Source organism: Carettochelys insculpta, chromosome 26 (genome assembly GCF_033958435.1).
Source record: "Carettochelys insculpta isolate YL-2023 chromosome 26, ASM3395843v1, whole genome shotgun sequence".
In the NCBI taxonomy this organism is placed as follows: Eukaryota; Metazoa; Chordata; order Testudines; family Carettochelyidae; genus Carettochelys; species Carettochelys insculpta.
The window spans coordinates 1512441-1527821 of NC_134162.1; the positions used below are offsets into that span (position 1 = coordinate 1512441).

General features: G+C 44.6%; 1 protein-coding gene across 3 annotated transcripts in view; it reads right to left on the reverse strand.

Moving 5' to 3' along the window:
• Positions 1 to 15381, reverse strand: part of PPP1R12B (protein phosphatase 1 regulatory subunit 12B) — a 188092-nt gene that overhangs the window by 128020 nt on the left and 44691 nt on the right. For all 3 annotated transcript variants that reach the window (XM_074977280.1, XM_074977284.1, XM_074977281.1), the window contains exons 4-9: positions 12980 to 13139; positions 10683 to 10827; positions 7766 to 7840; positions 6287 to 6366; positions 5588 to 5730; positions 2376 to 2485 (exon numbers count right to left, since the gene is read on the reverse strand). In XM_074977280.1, coding sequence (XP_074833381.1) covers positions 2376 to 2485; positions 5588 to 5730; positions 6287 to 6366; positions 7766 to 7840; positions 10683 to 10827; positions 12980 to 13139 — 713 coding nt within the window. The remainder of the gene's footprint in view (positions 1 to 2375; positions 2486 to 5587; positions 5731 to 6286; positions 6367 to 7765; positions 7841 to 10682; positions 10828 to 12979; positions 13140 to 15381) is intronic.

Consider the following 15381-nt stretch of genomic DNA (forward strand, 5'->3'; position numbering starts at 1 on the left):
GCCCGCCATGGTGCCTTGCTGAAGGACCGAGGGCTACGGTTCTGAGGGAACACGTGTTTGTGTGGTGTGCGCGAAAGCCGCTGCTGCGGTGGTTTTTGAACTTGCTCTTGTGGCACCACAGGTTCCTCGCCAGCACTGGTAACGCTTGCGATTCTATGAGCCCTTCAGGCACTCCCCGTGCTGCAGCACAGGAGCCACTTTCACTGTGGAGTGGGTTTCGATTTTGAAGCAGAAGTGGGCTTGGGCTTTTGTGTGCCTGAACTTCCCGGGTTGTTCCCAGTGCTCATTCTTGGCTATGAGCATACAGGGAAAGACTTAGAAGGGAGATGTCCCTGACAGAAGGGACACTGCCCAGCATTGAAATGACTCAGGCAGCAGCTGGAGCCCTTTTTCCAAAGAGGAGCATTTTTACTCTTAGCTCCCTATCCTTCCTGGCTCTGGCTGATAAGCCTTTAGAGCTAGGGCATTTGTGAGGAACGCGTGCCTCCCGGAGGCACCAAATACATTTGGAATGCCCCTCCGAGGCAGGATTTGGAGTGCTGACATTTTGAGCATTTATTGAATCCCAGTGACAGGGACATGGTTGGGTTCTTTCTTTATCACTTTGAATGATTTGTTTGTTATTGTTCTTTACTGTTTAATATCCTTATCTAGTCTCCTCTTTTCTCTCTCTTTAAAAAAACAAAACAAACAGCCATGTGCACAAACTAGATCTAAGGGACATGAAACCGACTAGAAAGAAGGTTTGTCCTCCCCGGTCTTCCCTCTCTCTCTCTTTCTAAATTATATAAACACAGTAGGTCCCTGACTTGTATGGGGGTTGTGTTCTTGTGCAACCCTCCATAAGTCAAATACATAAGTCAAAAGGGGTACTCAAGCTTCCTGTCTCCTGAGAGTGGGGGCAGGGGAGGGCAGCCCAGAGCCTGGCTCTGGGCTGCCCCTGCTCACAGGGTAGCAAACTGACCAGCGCTTATCAGTTTCCCAGCTCCTCTAGGGGTGGCAGCCTGACTCTTGGCTCTTGGTTTCCCCACTCCTGCCAGGGGCAGCAGTCTGACTCTTGGCTGCCACCCCAGACAGGAGCAGAGAGGCTGCTGTCCCTGACAGAAGCAGGGAAACTGACCAGAGCAGCAGCCCTGGTCAGTTTCCTGACTCCAGCCAGCAGAGGGAAGCAGGGAGCCAGGTGACACCTTGTGCAGGAAGCACTGGTAAGTTTCCCCGCCACTCAGCCACATTAACCCGAGACGCACACAACTCAAGTGCACTTATCTCAGGGTTCTACTGTACGCAGACGCTTTTTTAAAATAGCTCTAAGGAATGTGTTCTAAAGGTAGAACTATGTACACGAGTAAATTACTAACTATAGCTTATTTCCTAACTACAGATCTGAGGAGAAGGGAGAGAGCCACATTCTGTCCGCAGCCAAGGGCGGCGATGAAGGAACTGAGGAGAGAGCAGAGCTGCATGCGCTATCCCTGGTGGCGTGAACAGTGCACACTGGGATTGTGCAAGCGCAGCCTCTCCCATTGCTGCTTGGAAAAGTCTCTGTTCTGTGGTACTGGGTGAGCCCAACACCTACCATGCAGCACCCACAGGGACAGCACTCCAAAGGAGAAGCAGCCAATCTGCACCTCTCCTTATACCATTGATACAAAGCACAAAGGCCCACACGCGGATCAACAGGTACTACCTGCAAATTCTCCAGTCTCAGTTATGCATGGAACACACATAAGGATCAGCACACATGGCTCCTGCCAGTCAGAAGACATTTAGGTCTCAGTAACTATAGCGAGTGTCACTTGGGTGTTTCGCTGCCAGAGAAATGACAAGCAGACTCACTTCTATGTCATTATTGTAGCATTATAGCCCATACATTCCCTTCTAATCTGGGACAGGCTATGTAACCTGGATGGCTGTTTCAGCGATGTGCTTCAATGCCAGCTGGATTATAATTATTGCCACGAAACGCAGAAACAGGAGTTTTACCAGCGCCTTCCATAAAGGCGGCTTTCAACAGAGTTCGCTGGGGAACAAATGTAGACAAAACTGCTTCAGCTACCGAACAAGCAGTGGGTTCCTTCCCAGCCAGAGAACCAGGAGTAAGCATTAAGCAGCAGCAACGTGTTTCTTAAATGGCCCAATTTATTGCAGAGGGTGACAATGGAAAGCCAGCACACAAGCCATAAATCAGCATATCCCAGACTATTATGCTGTTAACTGTGTATCTTTGTTAAACCAGAGAGAGAACAGTATCTGACTGGGAAGCCTTGTAACTCTGAACACCAGTTTAAGAAAATCTGTTTTCCAGCACAGCCAACTGCTTTAAAGCAACAATAAACTGCTCTGTTGGACTCCACGCCAATCCCCAATTCACTTACTTTTCTGGCAGATGTAATGAAGGAGTTATGCTCTGGGGGTGGTATTTGTTCAGCGATGCTAGTCCTGGGTTCATGACCAGAATGGTTGGCAAAGGACTCTTTCTTTCTCTCTACAACATTAGACAAGGGGGGAAAAAAAACCAAGGTGTTTGAATGCTGCATTTCTAAGCCATCTCCTCTTTACCACTGTGATGTGCAAATACACAGACCCAGAACCTGTGGAACAGTGGACCATTCTACATGCTTGCACTCAGAATAAAAAGGAAACATCCTCAAGCCTAGCCATGGAACAAAAGATATTCCTGCCCCGTCCCGAGACACTTCTGCGGTAAGCGGTTACAGCTGCCTGCATGCTTCTCCACAGCCATTTATTTCTCTGCAAGCAGGCAAAGTGCTCTTCTTTTCGGAGTGCCTGAGGCCAGAACGCAAATTTCATTCATTACACTCTTGGAAGACAGGAAGGCTAAGAACTACATTAAAGTATTCCTCCAACACGGAATTACACACAGTGGTGCACACGCCTGAAACATACAAGGGATACAATGACTTGGTTCTGCTGGATATCAACCGTGGGTTTGTGGGCATAGCTCTTGCTGGGAAGATGATGGGACTTCTAAGCCAATCATTTATTTTGCATTTCTCTGCACAGCTGGGTCTATCTAATCGCTTTGGAGACTGACAAGTATAAACTAACTCAAAAGCACCCAGATCTCATGGCTACCTAACTGCTCTATATGCTCCAGCTTGCACCATGTTAAGGCTTTTGGATTTCTATGCACAACGCTGTACCCTCGTATTTTTATGGAAATGTGTTTCTGAATACACACAGCTTAAATGTGCTTTATGCAAATTGGGGTACGTAACCTATCCTTGGAGAGCTGGTAATCCCCTGAATGGTACGTATCATTCTTCTATGTGAAGTTAGAAACATGAAGTTGTAAACCTTTTCATTCATCTCAGTCTTTTAGTGAAAGCCATCAGTGGTACTCAAAGAACACAATGGCTGAAGGTAATGAACCATGAATAGTCTGGTTTTTCCTGTAACCCTGGATTATGGTTTATCCTGCAAAGACAGGTGACCACACCACCTGGTGCTGGAATCCGTCTTGAAGTTTGTGCTTTCCCTGGGGGCGGGGAGAACTGAACAAAGACTTCATGCCCCAAGGACATTCTATACAGTAAATCCTCGATTTTATGGACCCCGATTTTGCGAACTTCAGAAACAATGGACGTCCGCCAGACCCTGGCTGCTCTCAAAGCCTGCTTAACTGAGGTCCATAAAATCCTAAATCATGCCTCTCCCTGCCCCCCAAACAAAACAAAACAAAACAAAACTTACCAACCACTGGAGCCAGTATGCACTCCTCCCACCAGGGGTGGGGCACGTACGCAGCAGAGTGCGCTCACGTACAGCCCCACTCCAGTGGAAAAAGCATTTGGCAGCTCCCCGCAGCTGTGTGGCCTGCTGGGGAGCTTCAGCACAAGTGGCACTGGGCTCCAGCTCCCTCCAGTAGCAGGGGCGTAGCAGGGTTTGTTTGTTTTTTTTTAGCCTAGCAGGGGTAGGTCTTAGTAAACCTTCCGATTTAATGGATTTCTGGGTTTAATGGACATCCCTACCCCCCATTAGCCTGTTAAATCGAGGGTTTACTGTATAAAGATGAGAAGCAAACGATTGTCTTGAGCTGGTTTCTCCCTACCACAAGAGGACAAATGCAAAGGCCCATGAACAAAAGGTGGGGGATGAAGCTACCAGACTCTTGTCAGTCAAAAGGAAGAGCTCTCACCTGAGAAGGGCTATTCCTGAAATAAGAACTAGGGTGAAAAATTATGATGTGTAATAACTTGTCCTAATGTATTAGGCTTATCTGGCGTAGTCTGTTTTATTGCAGTTTAGTAACTAACTTTGATCTGTTATTAATTGCAAGCACTTAAATCCTACTTTTATACTTCATAAAATCACTTATGGTTAAGCCTTGCGTAAATAGCTGTTACGGGTGGAGTGGGGGAAACAGCTATGCATCTCTCATTGATAAAGGGGGTGAACGACTTTACTAGCTTCCTCTGTGTAAAACTTTTATATGGTATAAGACAGGTTTGTCAGGGAGTCTGATGCCACTGGGGCTGTGCACAAGGGTGCTCTGTTAAATCCCTGAGACTGAGCCTTCCCAGAACTGAGCTGTCTTCTGTGTCTGTGTTATTCTGCTGGGACTTACCTCAATTCTGTACCTTTGCTGGGAGAGACCAAAGCTTATGCCTCAGCAGGACAGGGTGCTGGGACAACCCCAGAGGGCAAATAGGCAGGCTCAGTGGTATGATCTCACCATCTGGTCACAGTTTCAAGGGGATCCCTGTGACTCACCTCACCACGCTATGTCAGAGAGATGCCTCTATCCCTAGAATATAGTATTTGGTTCCAAGCACCTCACTAGCTAAAGGACAAAGGAAATGGAATAGAAAGTGCACAAGAGAGCAAATTATGAGACTGCAGACTTGAATGCATTACCAGACCTAGGATTAAAGACAAGTAAATAAGCACAGGGGAAGAATTTTTGTTATAAACTGGGGACATAGTTGGAAGCGACACATGAAGCGAAAGACCAGGGCATACTGGTTGATGACAGGACTCTGAGCTGCCAGTGTGATGTAGTCACAGGACACGCCACCTTTCTCTGCAGTGTGGGACAGGAGCTGCAGGTTTAAACCATAGATTGAACATTTCTAGTCTGACACTCTCAGGACCTGACTAGTGCCGAACCAGAGAATTTGCTAGACCATGGGAAGTCAATACTGTCAAGCAGCATTACCAACATTTGCATTGCTTACGAGGCTCTTTGAAGACATTTACAGGTAAATTACAGAAGTATGAAATGAACGGACAGGGCAGGACACGTTAAATTAACCCTTACTTTGTCTTCTACCGGTTCTCATTTTGGGTACTGAGATCAAAATTTTAACTTCTCATTGAAGAAGTGAGAAGCTGTTTTAAAATACATTCTGGGTCAATGAAGTCAGGTCTTCCATTTTTAAAAGCTCTTACTGTACAGTTATCTACCCTATGCTATACCAGTCCAAGTGATTTCACAGCAGCTCTGCTCAGCTGAAGGAACATTTTTAAAATGCTTTCAACCTTAGAAAAAAACAGTGAGTGGGACTCCCTAGCTGAGGCCTTATTTTAAAATTAGCTAAAACCTTTGTGTTGCATTATGTATTACCTGCCTCCTTTTCAGCATCTGATTCTGAAGCCTCATCCTCTTCAGCTTCCTCCTCATCAGAGCTGGAACTGCTTGATTCCTTGTTCTCTTCTTCTGGTTCCTGGGACTTCAAAGTGTCTTCTTCGTAAAGAATCTTCTCTTTGCTGAGACAAATAGGAGTTTCTAAGGTGTGCCAACCAGGGAGAAAGCAAGCTATTTCTGGCCTTTACTCTTAAGGAACCTGCAGATAATTCACTACACCTAGAATAGGCAAGCATAGAAACACTCCTTACACATTTCTTCACCCTAACCCTATCATTTGCTATGGATGCAATTCCCAGGCCTGAATTCCTCATGCTGACAGGGAGAGCTCCAGTCAGCAGGGAGCAATGCAAACTATAGTGCTTTCTGTTAGGGTGCTGCCTCCAGCTGAGCTAAACAGGCTCCAAATTAGATCACCAAGTCCTCAGCCAGAGGCTGGAACCAGCTAGAACGGGAAGATAGGAATGGAGGGGACTGCAGGAAAGACAGAGCTACAACAACAGTTGTGGGGTCCCCAAAAGTCACAGCTCTGTAGCAATAAAATTAAATCGATACAGAGCTGGCCTCTGAAAGCAGTGAGAACAAATGCAGCTGGACGGGCAGTTGGGCATGAAAATATCTGATCCCCATTTTACATCATACTAGACAAAGATTCGAAAGTGGGGGGGAGGGTCTTACTTTTTGAAGAGTCCACTTCGCAGTTTGCCATTCATGTCAGCTTCAATTAGCTTGTTTCTCATCTCCTTCTCACTGCGCAACTGTGAAGAGGTATGAGAAGAATGGTCATGTTTTAACATGCATCATCAGCGCAAGTAGCTCCTCATCGGACTAGAGTCATCCCTAACCTAATTTTGAAGGAGGGGCAGAGTTTTTTCCACCCCCCCTTGTTAACTGCTTCATCATTGCTTAATTCGACAGGCAAATATACATCTACAAACACACCGCATCATGACCAGACATTTCTAGAACAGCATAAGGTGGATAACAAGCCCATGGTTACACTCAAGTGGCATTTCATGGGAAAGTCAATGGAGATCAGCAACGATGCGGATGGAGGGGAGTCCCCTTTGACTCTGAGGGTCAGATGCTTGCCCCAGACATACTGCCCTGTCTCTTCAAGCCCATGTGCAGAACTGGGAGGTGGGGGCAGGAGCGCAGTTGTCCTCAAGTGTCAATCTACACAGTGATGGAAGCATGCTGGCCAACTCCTTCAGGAAATCTCAAAAAGCCTCTCCCGACAGAGATGTCAGCAAAAAAATCACATGTAAATTGCACACTGCAATTTGTGTATGTTTTGCCAACATTTCCTCGAAAGCTAGACACAGCCTAAGGTGCTACAGGACTGCTTGTTTTTCTCTCTCAAGTAATACTGGTTTAATTCCATCATGTTGAATAGCATCTGGCTCGTTTGTTTGCTTTGTGATTGGTTTTGGGTGTTTGACTTGCTTGGATTTTGCTGACATCAATGACCAAGAGGCAAGTCTGAGATGAACTAGGAAGGAATGCAAACCTAGACTAATGCTGCAATATAGGTAGTTTTACCTTGATCTCAAGACCCACACTTTTTGTTATCAACTTGCTACACACACCACCTTCTCCAAAAGGTTCCTACTCCCATCACAAGATTACATGCTATTTAGCGCGGGCTTGAAATTACTAAATTTCTCCCAATGTTGGGGTTCACCAATTACTTCTCCCTCACCCAGCCTTCTTATACTAAAAGCCCATATAGTAAGAAATATACCAGCTCAGAAAACAGCAGGACATAGTGTTTGAATCCTCTTTCCTTATGTAGCATTATAGTTACAAGTTATAGTAACCCCAAACATTCCCGAGTTACAATTTAAGTACCTCCCAGAAAGAGGTTTAGGGACCGTGATAAATCCATACATGAATGTAGCTGTACGGTTAGAGTGTCTAGAATTCCAGATGTTGATAAATTATTGACCTTCCTACAGCTGAGTTTCTAACAAACAGGTTTTGGAACTTTAAGTATGCCATTATGTTTAATATCTCCCAACTGGCTAAAAATGATAATTCATTTCATGCTTCCACTGAGGCACTGTATCTCTGAGTGTGTGCACATACATAATGTTAGATTACCCATGCACTGAAAGCCAGTTAGAAACCAAGGAAGAGATTAGCTAAAAAACTCACCACATTCTGTTTTTTCTGCAGCATCTCCAGGTGCTCAACCAGTCCCTCATCAGCCACATCAAAAGGAGTCTGACCCTGATAACATGGGCAATTAGAAAACAAGCACAAAGATGGTGCTTCATGAGTACGTGAGAAGCGTTCTTCATCAGCGGAGAAGAGAAATGAATTCTGATAGCCGTCACTGCTAGAGTTTGCAATCAGGAGACCACTTCCAAAAACCTGCTTGGACCTTCGAGGGCCAGGTGACATATGGAAAGGGATATCAGAGAAGACACCATCTGTGTCATTCTGCAGCACCCAATTAATTTCTAAACTAGGAAAGGCTGGAAGCAGCGGCTGCAACTTTATAATGCAACCCATGGCCAGACTCACCATTATTACAAGTACAGCTCAGATTACTAATGAGGTGCTGAAATGCATTCTTTCTGCTGACAGGAATAAGGGGATTACGAAATTCCCAGAGTCATTTCGAAAAGGGCCCCCATGTGGATGAGCCACGCGGCAGCAAAACGCAGCAATTTCAAAGCCACGGCTGCCAGCATGCTAATGAGGCACTGAATATGCATTTCAGCACCTCATTAGTAATCTCTGAACTGGCCACTTCGAAGATCCGTGCTAGTGTAGACGTAGCCAGAGAGAGTGAGGTCCCATGCTTCAACTGAGCAGCAAGAGCTGCTGCATTTTGATTATGTGCACTCCAAAAAAATGTATATCTTAAGGATGAGATGGACCTCAAGCTGCCCTATTCATCAGGGCACAATAAGCACCTGCAAATCAGTCAATGTAGCCATCAACAGGACCAAGTTTCCGTCCCAAACCGTTATACAAAATATAAAATCAGCAGGAAGGCCACGTTGGAACGTAATGAAAGAGACAATGACAATGATACTAGACAATCATTTTAAGTAAAATACTCAGACACCTTATTCATCACATTAATTATGAAACCGGATGGCTGTTGATTAAATGAAGACTTACGAGAATGTACATCCCATAGTCAGATCACTAAAGATATTATGGCCCACTTAACTTCCAAAGAGTTTATTTGCAAAGCAATAAGGCAGTAGAACCTCGCCAATCTGCAGCAATTACCGAGGCAGCCACCGAGGATTAGAGAACTTTGCAAATTAGGTCCCAAAACAACAGAAAGAAACCTGGTTGCAGGCGTCTATATGGTTCTCTGTGCTGGATCAGTTCTTAGGTGATATATAAACTAAAATGAACTTAATGAATCACAAGTGTAGTTTTTCCAATTAATTTCCACTACAAGCAGATGTTATTGTGTTCCTCATTCACACAAGGAGGCAATGCCCAACTCAGCCAGAAGCTTTAAAAAAAAAAAAAAAAGTGAATATGTTCTCTCATGAGCATAAGCCTCCTGCCTGGATTTATTCACTGATGTTCTTCTAGCAGCTAAATTCTCAATCCACTGCCGAAGAAGTGGCCGTGATATCACAGCACTGAATCAATCAGGCAGGAAGCAGTTTAGACAGGTAAAAACAGTTTCACACTCAGAGTTCAGAAACAACAGGAAAGAAACAGAAGAACAGGATGGGAGTTCCATGGGCAACAACATTTTTAAACATTAACAGTGTGTCATTCTAAAGTTAACAGTGAATCAGCAAAACAAGTTACTCTCTCTTTGCTTCCTACCCTCACAACTGAAGAATTCTGCAGGTTCCTCCAGCTAATATGAGGAAGATGGTCAGAGTGAACCGAACAGATAAAACCAGGCTTTCCATCTCAGCTACGTGTCTACAATTAAAGCGCTCTCATTAACGTCTTGTGTATGTGTAAACAAGGTAAATTTTTGTTCACTTTTAAGTTGCCGAGTTTTAAAACAGAACTGAAGATGCTCTATACTCTCCTCTCTTGGATTTCTCAGTCTCTACACTCATGGCCTACCTTTTTCCCCCAAGTCTAGAGCACATAGCAGTCTCAGAAAAAAGGTCTTTAAATTCTTAGTTTCCAATTAGTTACAGTTTATACATGTTGAATAGTAACAGAGAGGAAGCCACACTATCAAAACAAAAAGCAGTCAAGTAGCACTTTAAAGACTAGCAAAATAGTTTATTAGGTGAGCTTTGGTGGGACAGACCCACTTCTTCAGACCATAGACAGACCAGACCAGACCAGCTATGGTCTGAAGAAGTGGGTCTGTCCCACCAAAGCTCACCTAATAAACTATTTTGCTAGTCTTTAAAGTGCTACTTGACTGCTTTTGGTTTTGATAGTTTATACATGGTAACTAGAGATGGTCTTCATGTAATCTACCAGGCAGCTGGGCTGAGCAATGGGCAAAAGTGTTTTGCTCACATTGCTCTGTAGAGTTATATATATCACACTTCATCTCTGACTTAACAGAGACCAGGGCTCCTCACGGAAAAGGTAGTTTTAGCAGAGCAGTACATTCCTTTCTTCCACACCAGGGGTCAGCAATCAAAACAGCAAGAAAAGCCATTTTTCCAATTCGGTAAAAAACTCAATAATTCAAGAGCCGCAATGCACGCGAATGAGACAATCCTTGGTAAATATCAAATTTTTGTGACCCCTATTTTAAGAACAGTGCACTTACAGAGACTTGTAACACGATACATGTAGGACATTCAAACTTTTTACATATTCTATTTCCTCACACTTTATTTGTGTTTGTACCACCATCTTCCTGACTTTCACTCCCAAACCTTCTCTCTCTCTGGAGGACATTAGAGGGTGTTATCCAGTGTCTCAAGATCACTTATTATTTGCTATTTAAATAAGAGTTGTTCATGGGAGGCTTTTAGACTTCACCATTTATCCAATTATAGCATCAGACGCCACAAAGCTGTCCTTAAAGAGCTGCATGCAGCTCCAGAGCCACAGGTTGCAGACCCCAGTTCCAGACAGTCGCTGTACCACTAAAGCTGCAAACACTCACCAGTTTGTTCCTGATGTCCATGTCGCAGAGCGCCTCAGCCAAGATGGTGCAAGCTTCCTTCACTCCCCAGTGAGCAGCAGCATGGAGAGGAGTCCAGCCATCGTTGTCCTGGACATTCAAATTAAACCCAGCTTGGATCAAGAGCCTGAGAGAGAGAAAAAGAGAATGAATTCATGCCAAGTGCCAAACAGAGGGTCAGCATGGTAAGTATGAGGCCATTTGTATGGTTGTTTTCATTTGCAAACAACATACAACTGGCCATACTGGGTCAGATGGTGCATACAAGTCCAATATGCTATCTTCCAACGACTGGTGCCAGAGGATTCAGAGGGAATTAAAGGAACAGAGTAATGTTTTGCCAACGCATGGAGACTGGGGGCAACTGGAAGGTTTGGGAGAGGTCCAGCCACAGTGCACCACTGCTGCAGCCCCACCAAGAAACAGCCTGCATCTGCAAGGAGACCAAGCGGCATTTCTGCTTGGCAGAGAAAGGCCAAAGACCCAGCAACTTATGGGTAGAGATGGTCCAGTAAGGGACTCTCACAAAAAGCTGGCTACCGTCCACTGCAGACTGCGGACAAGTCTAGTGTGGGAGGGAGAGCGAAGGAGCAGGCTGGGGATGGATGGTCTGGGCCGGAGGAAACGATGGTGCAGGAATGGGGTGGGGATGGGAGGTCTGGACAGAATGGGGGGGCTCAGTGGGATAGGGATGGAGCACTTACTTGGCACAGTTGGCGCCACACCCTCCACCACTCCCAGCACGCCCTCCCAATGTGCCCATTGGCTGTGACTGGCCAATGGGAGCAGTGGGGGAAAGCCTCCAGGCAGGGCTTTCCTGTTTGCTGTTTCCCAAGGCGGGGTGGGGTGGGGTGGGGTGGGGTAGTGCTGTCTCCCCTGCCCAGGCAGAGCCCACATGCCCCACGAGGCTTGGAGTTCCTCCCTACAGCAGGGATCCAGCACTAGTGCTCTAACATGGGGAGAGGGGACCATAGGGCTGGAACACCCTTCTGCGCTCCCTGCTGCTCAGGGGCCAGAGCCCCAACCCTCAGGGGCCAGAAACAGACAAGCTGTGGCCTGTATCTGGCCCACAGACTGTAGGTTTCCGACCCCTGCATTACAAAAACTGCAAGCAGCGCTAAGTGGAATAAGGGTGAGAGGACTGGCTGGCATCTTTTCTCCCTCAGCTGAGAAGTTCAAATCATTTCACATGACTCATTTAACTTATTTAGCAGAAATACAGGAAAGAGCGTGACAGCGGCTTAAGTTACAGCGCACGCGTAGACATGCAAATGGAGTAAACCTCAATATCACATAACTGGTACATACCTCAGTGGCAGTAAAACAAAAGTGGACCTGTAGCACTTTAAAGACTAACAAAATGATTAGATCTGAAGAAGTGGGCCTGTCCCCCAAAAGCTCATCACCTAATACAACATTTGTTAGTCTTCAAAGTGCTATGGGACTGCTTTTTTGTTTTGTGATGATACAGACTAGCAACTAGCAACGCCCAACTCTTCACTATCATGAATTAACTCCACAGAAGTTCATATTATATTACTTTTTATTACTGTAGTGTTGAGAAGCCTCAGTCATGAACTGTGCAGGGTGTGTAAACAGCAGAATAAAAACAGTCCTTGCCCCAGAGAGCTTACTATTTGTAGATGGATGCAGAGAGATGGCAGAACACAGGGCAGCCTGAGACAGGGTTGTTTACATTGATGAGACAGAGTGGAGGATAGGATACAACGTACCAGCAAAGTCAACAATGTGATGGTGGCAAATATATTAGCTCTTTTTAATTCTTCTTTTGGGTGGGTTTACTTAGGAGGTGGATCAGCTACATGGAACAAAGGGAATACGAGGGTAAGAGGGGCAGGTGCGGCGGTAGAGAGAGGGGGATGGCCAGAGCAAACAGCCAATCAGCTCAGGACAGAAAACAGGTGAGAAGATTTGACAGTTTTAATGGGAATATCCTCAGGCCCCTGCTTTGGTTGCTTCTGCCACTACAGACTGGAGTCTGGTTGGCTCCTCTGCCACTCTTCCCCAATGTCAGGTGGCAAAGGAGAGTGGAGGCACAGGTCTTAGAGTGAAACTGAAATTAGAAGGAACCGCTAGATCCTCCAAGAGCTTTGGCTAGGCATTTTTGGGTTGCATGTATTTATAACAAACAGCCAAGATTGAACGGAAGGTGGGTGCCTAACCCTTGTACCATCCACACCCCCAAAACAAACCTCGCCCTCAAATAAGGCCCTTTCTACAGCAGAACCAAACGCATCCCACTGACACAAAGTCATTACCTCATCACCTCAGAGTAGCCCTTGGCTGCGGCTACATGAAGAGCAGTGGCACCTGATCGAGGCTGCTTTACATCCTCAAGCTTCCCACTGTTTAACCACTGCCGGGCATCCTGAAGCATCTGTTGCTCTTCCTCTTTTCTTGCCAGGTCCAGGTCCACCCCTGGGGAAGCAGATCGCAGAGGGGAAAACAAAAAGCAAACCAAAGCTGCTGCACAAACGCAGTCGAATCTCCAACAGAACAATTTGAACATTTCTGGCTATTTTGCAACGTCTCCCTCAAGCTCACTAATATTTCCTAGGATGTAAGGGAACTCCTGAACAAAGCCATTAAATGGAAAGAATTCACTGATATTACTGTAATACTAAAAACTGAAAAACTCCATCAAGCCAGCTCATAATTAATTGCTTGCTACAGCGTGTCAACTATGGGTGTAAGGAATGGGCCCTCAAAAATGCAGGTCAACCTTGAAAAAAAAAACAAAAAACCAAAGATCGGTCTTAAACTTGAACACACATTTATCCATTCTGTACAGCTTTTGCGATGCACCTCAGACACCTCTTTACACGGTTAAACAAAATCCTGAAAACTGCTGATAAACAAGCTTATAACAGCCCAAAACTCACTGCCATCAGTATGTTATATTGCAAAGAAACAGGGGATGTGTTGAAGTGATCACAGAAATGAGGTCACATGGATGGGAACAGGATTCATTACATTCCTATAATAAATGGAGCCACACAAGATTCTGCCACAAAAGATCAGTAAGAAACACAACAGCCAATGTAACACCTAAGCTGCATGTATGAGTTAAGGCTCGATTCATTCTAGTATACAGGACTACTCCAGCACCATCATCATTAGTAAGCCAGGCAACAATGAAGCAGAGTGAAATGGTTCCTGTTTTCTAGGAAATGCAGTAAAACTCAAAACTCTTGATGAACCTTCTAGGCAGGCTTTCAAGTTTCTTCCTAAGCAGGGCTTGAGCATAGGGGCCCAGCTCCGTTTAGCACTGAACTTTAAGCTTCCTTTTCTTTTTTTTTTTTTTAAATAAAAAGGTAAGTCTCTAACCCTTATAGTGGCAAAGAAAATGGTGCCTTCCCAAGGCTGCAGATAACCCAGGTTCGTATCTTTAGTGCTCTTTAGAGCTTCATCTTGTGAGACAGTGCAACCTTCCAGTGGTGATGTGCTGAGTATGCTTAGCTAGACCAGTGTAGAGATAGTCAGTCTACCAAGCTAGTTTTGCATATACGGGGAGGTTGTGTCATAACTACCGGCACTAACCCACACCACCAGTGTTTTCACTGCACTAAAGAGCAACTTCCATCAGTACAGTTCATACCAAATCAAACCATGCAGACAATTTGTTTTTAAACAGGGGAGCTGCTAGAAAGCCCTGGGTAGACAAGCCCTTTGCTGTTTCCACTGGAGAACAATAATCAAACCCAAATCCAAGTTGCAATCGTTTTCATGTTTGGAATAACATGATGGCCTTGTAACTTCACTGAGGACTCTTGCTATCACAGATTCCAACTGGCTGCATAAAGAACAATTAGCTGTCCTTTTTAAAAAAAATTCAAATTGGATCTGGATTCATTGTTTATTTTTAAAATAAGAATGTATTTATACGTTGTCGTTTCAAATTAATTTTTAAGGACTAAATGTACTATTAAAACCGTTTTAATTGAAGAAAAATATTCACACAATACATTTTTTCAAAACTTTGTCAGCAAAGTCAGACCACTAAATGTGATGTCGCTGACTAAGCACTGATATAGCCAGGGTTTCTTGAAGCACTAAACCAGCATTTGACAGTAGTACCCTTATCTGAACATACGAAGTATTTTCTTCATTTCAGTTTATCTGCCTAGTTCAGTTCAATAACCACTTCTTTCAGAGTTGAGAAATCAATTTGGAGTTCAAAAAGCAGGAAGAATACCCTTTTCAATCAATGAATAAAATCATGAGAAAGGGTGGTATCTCCTGTTTCTAAAGCCTTGCAGGACAGGGTGACCGGACAACCAAAAAAACAGCCCTGTAGCATTTTAAAGACTAACAAAATAATGTTTTAGGTGATGAGCTTTCATGGCACAGACCCACTTCTTCAGATCTGGAAAAGTGATTCTGGAAATTGATCAGAATTTTCCAGATCTGAAAAAGTGTGTTTTTCCCACAAAAGCTCATCACCTAATAATTTGTTCTGTTCATCAGTTATGTGCTACAGGACTGCTTTTCTATTTTGTAAACATACAAACTAACACAGCCACCTGTGTGACCAGACAACCATTTCAATTCATTAACAGATGGTACTTGTGTTGTTTAAGAAATCAACATTAAATGCAAAACATGTTTTGGGAACCTTGTTTTTCCTTATATCACCAGAACATTAAGGGTAGCTTAATAA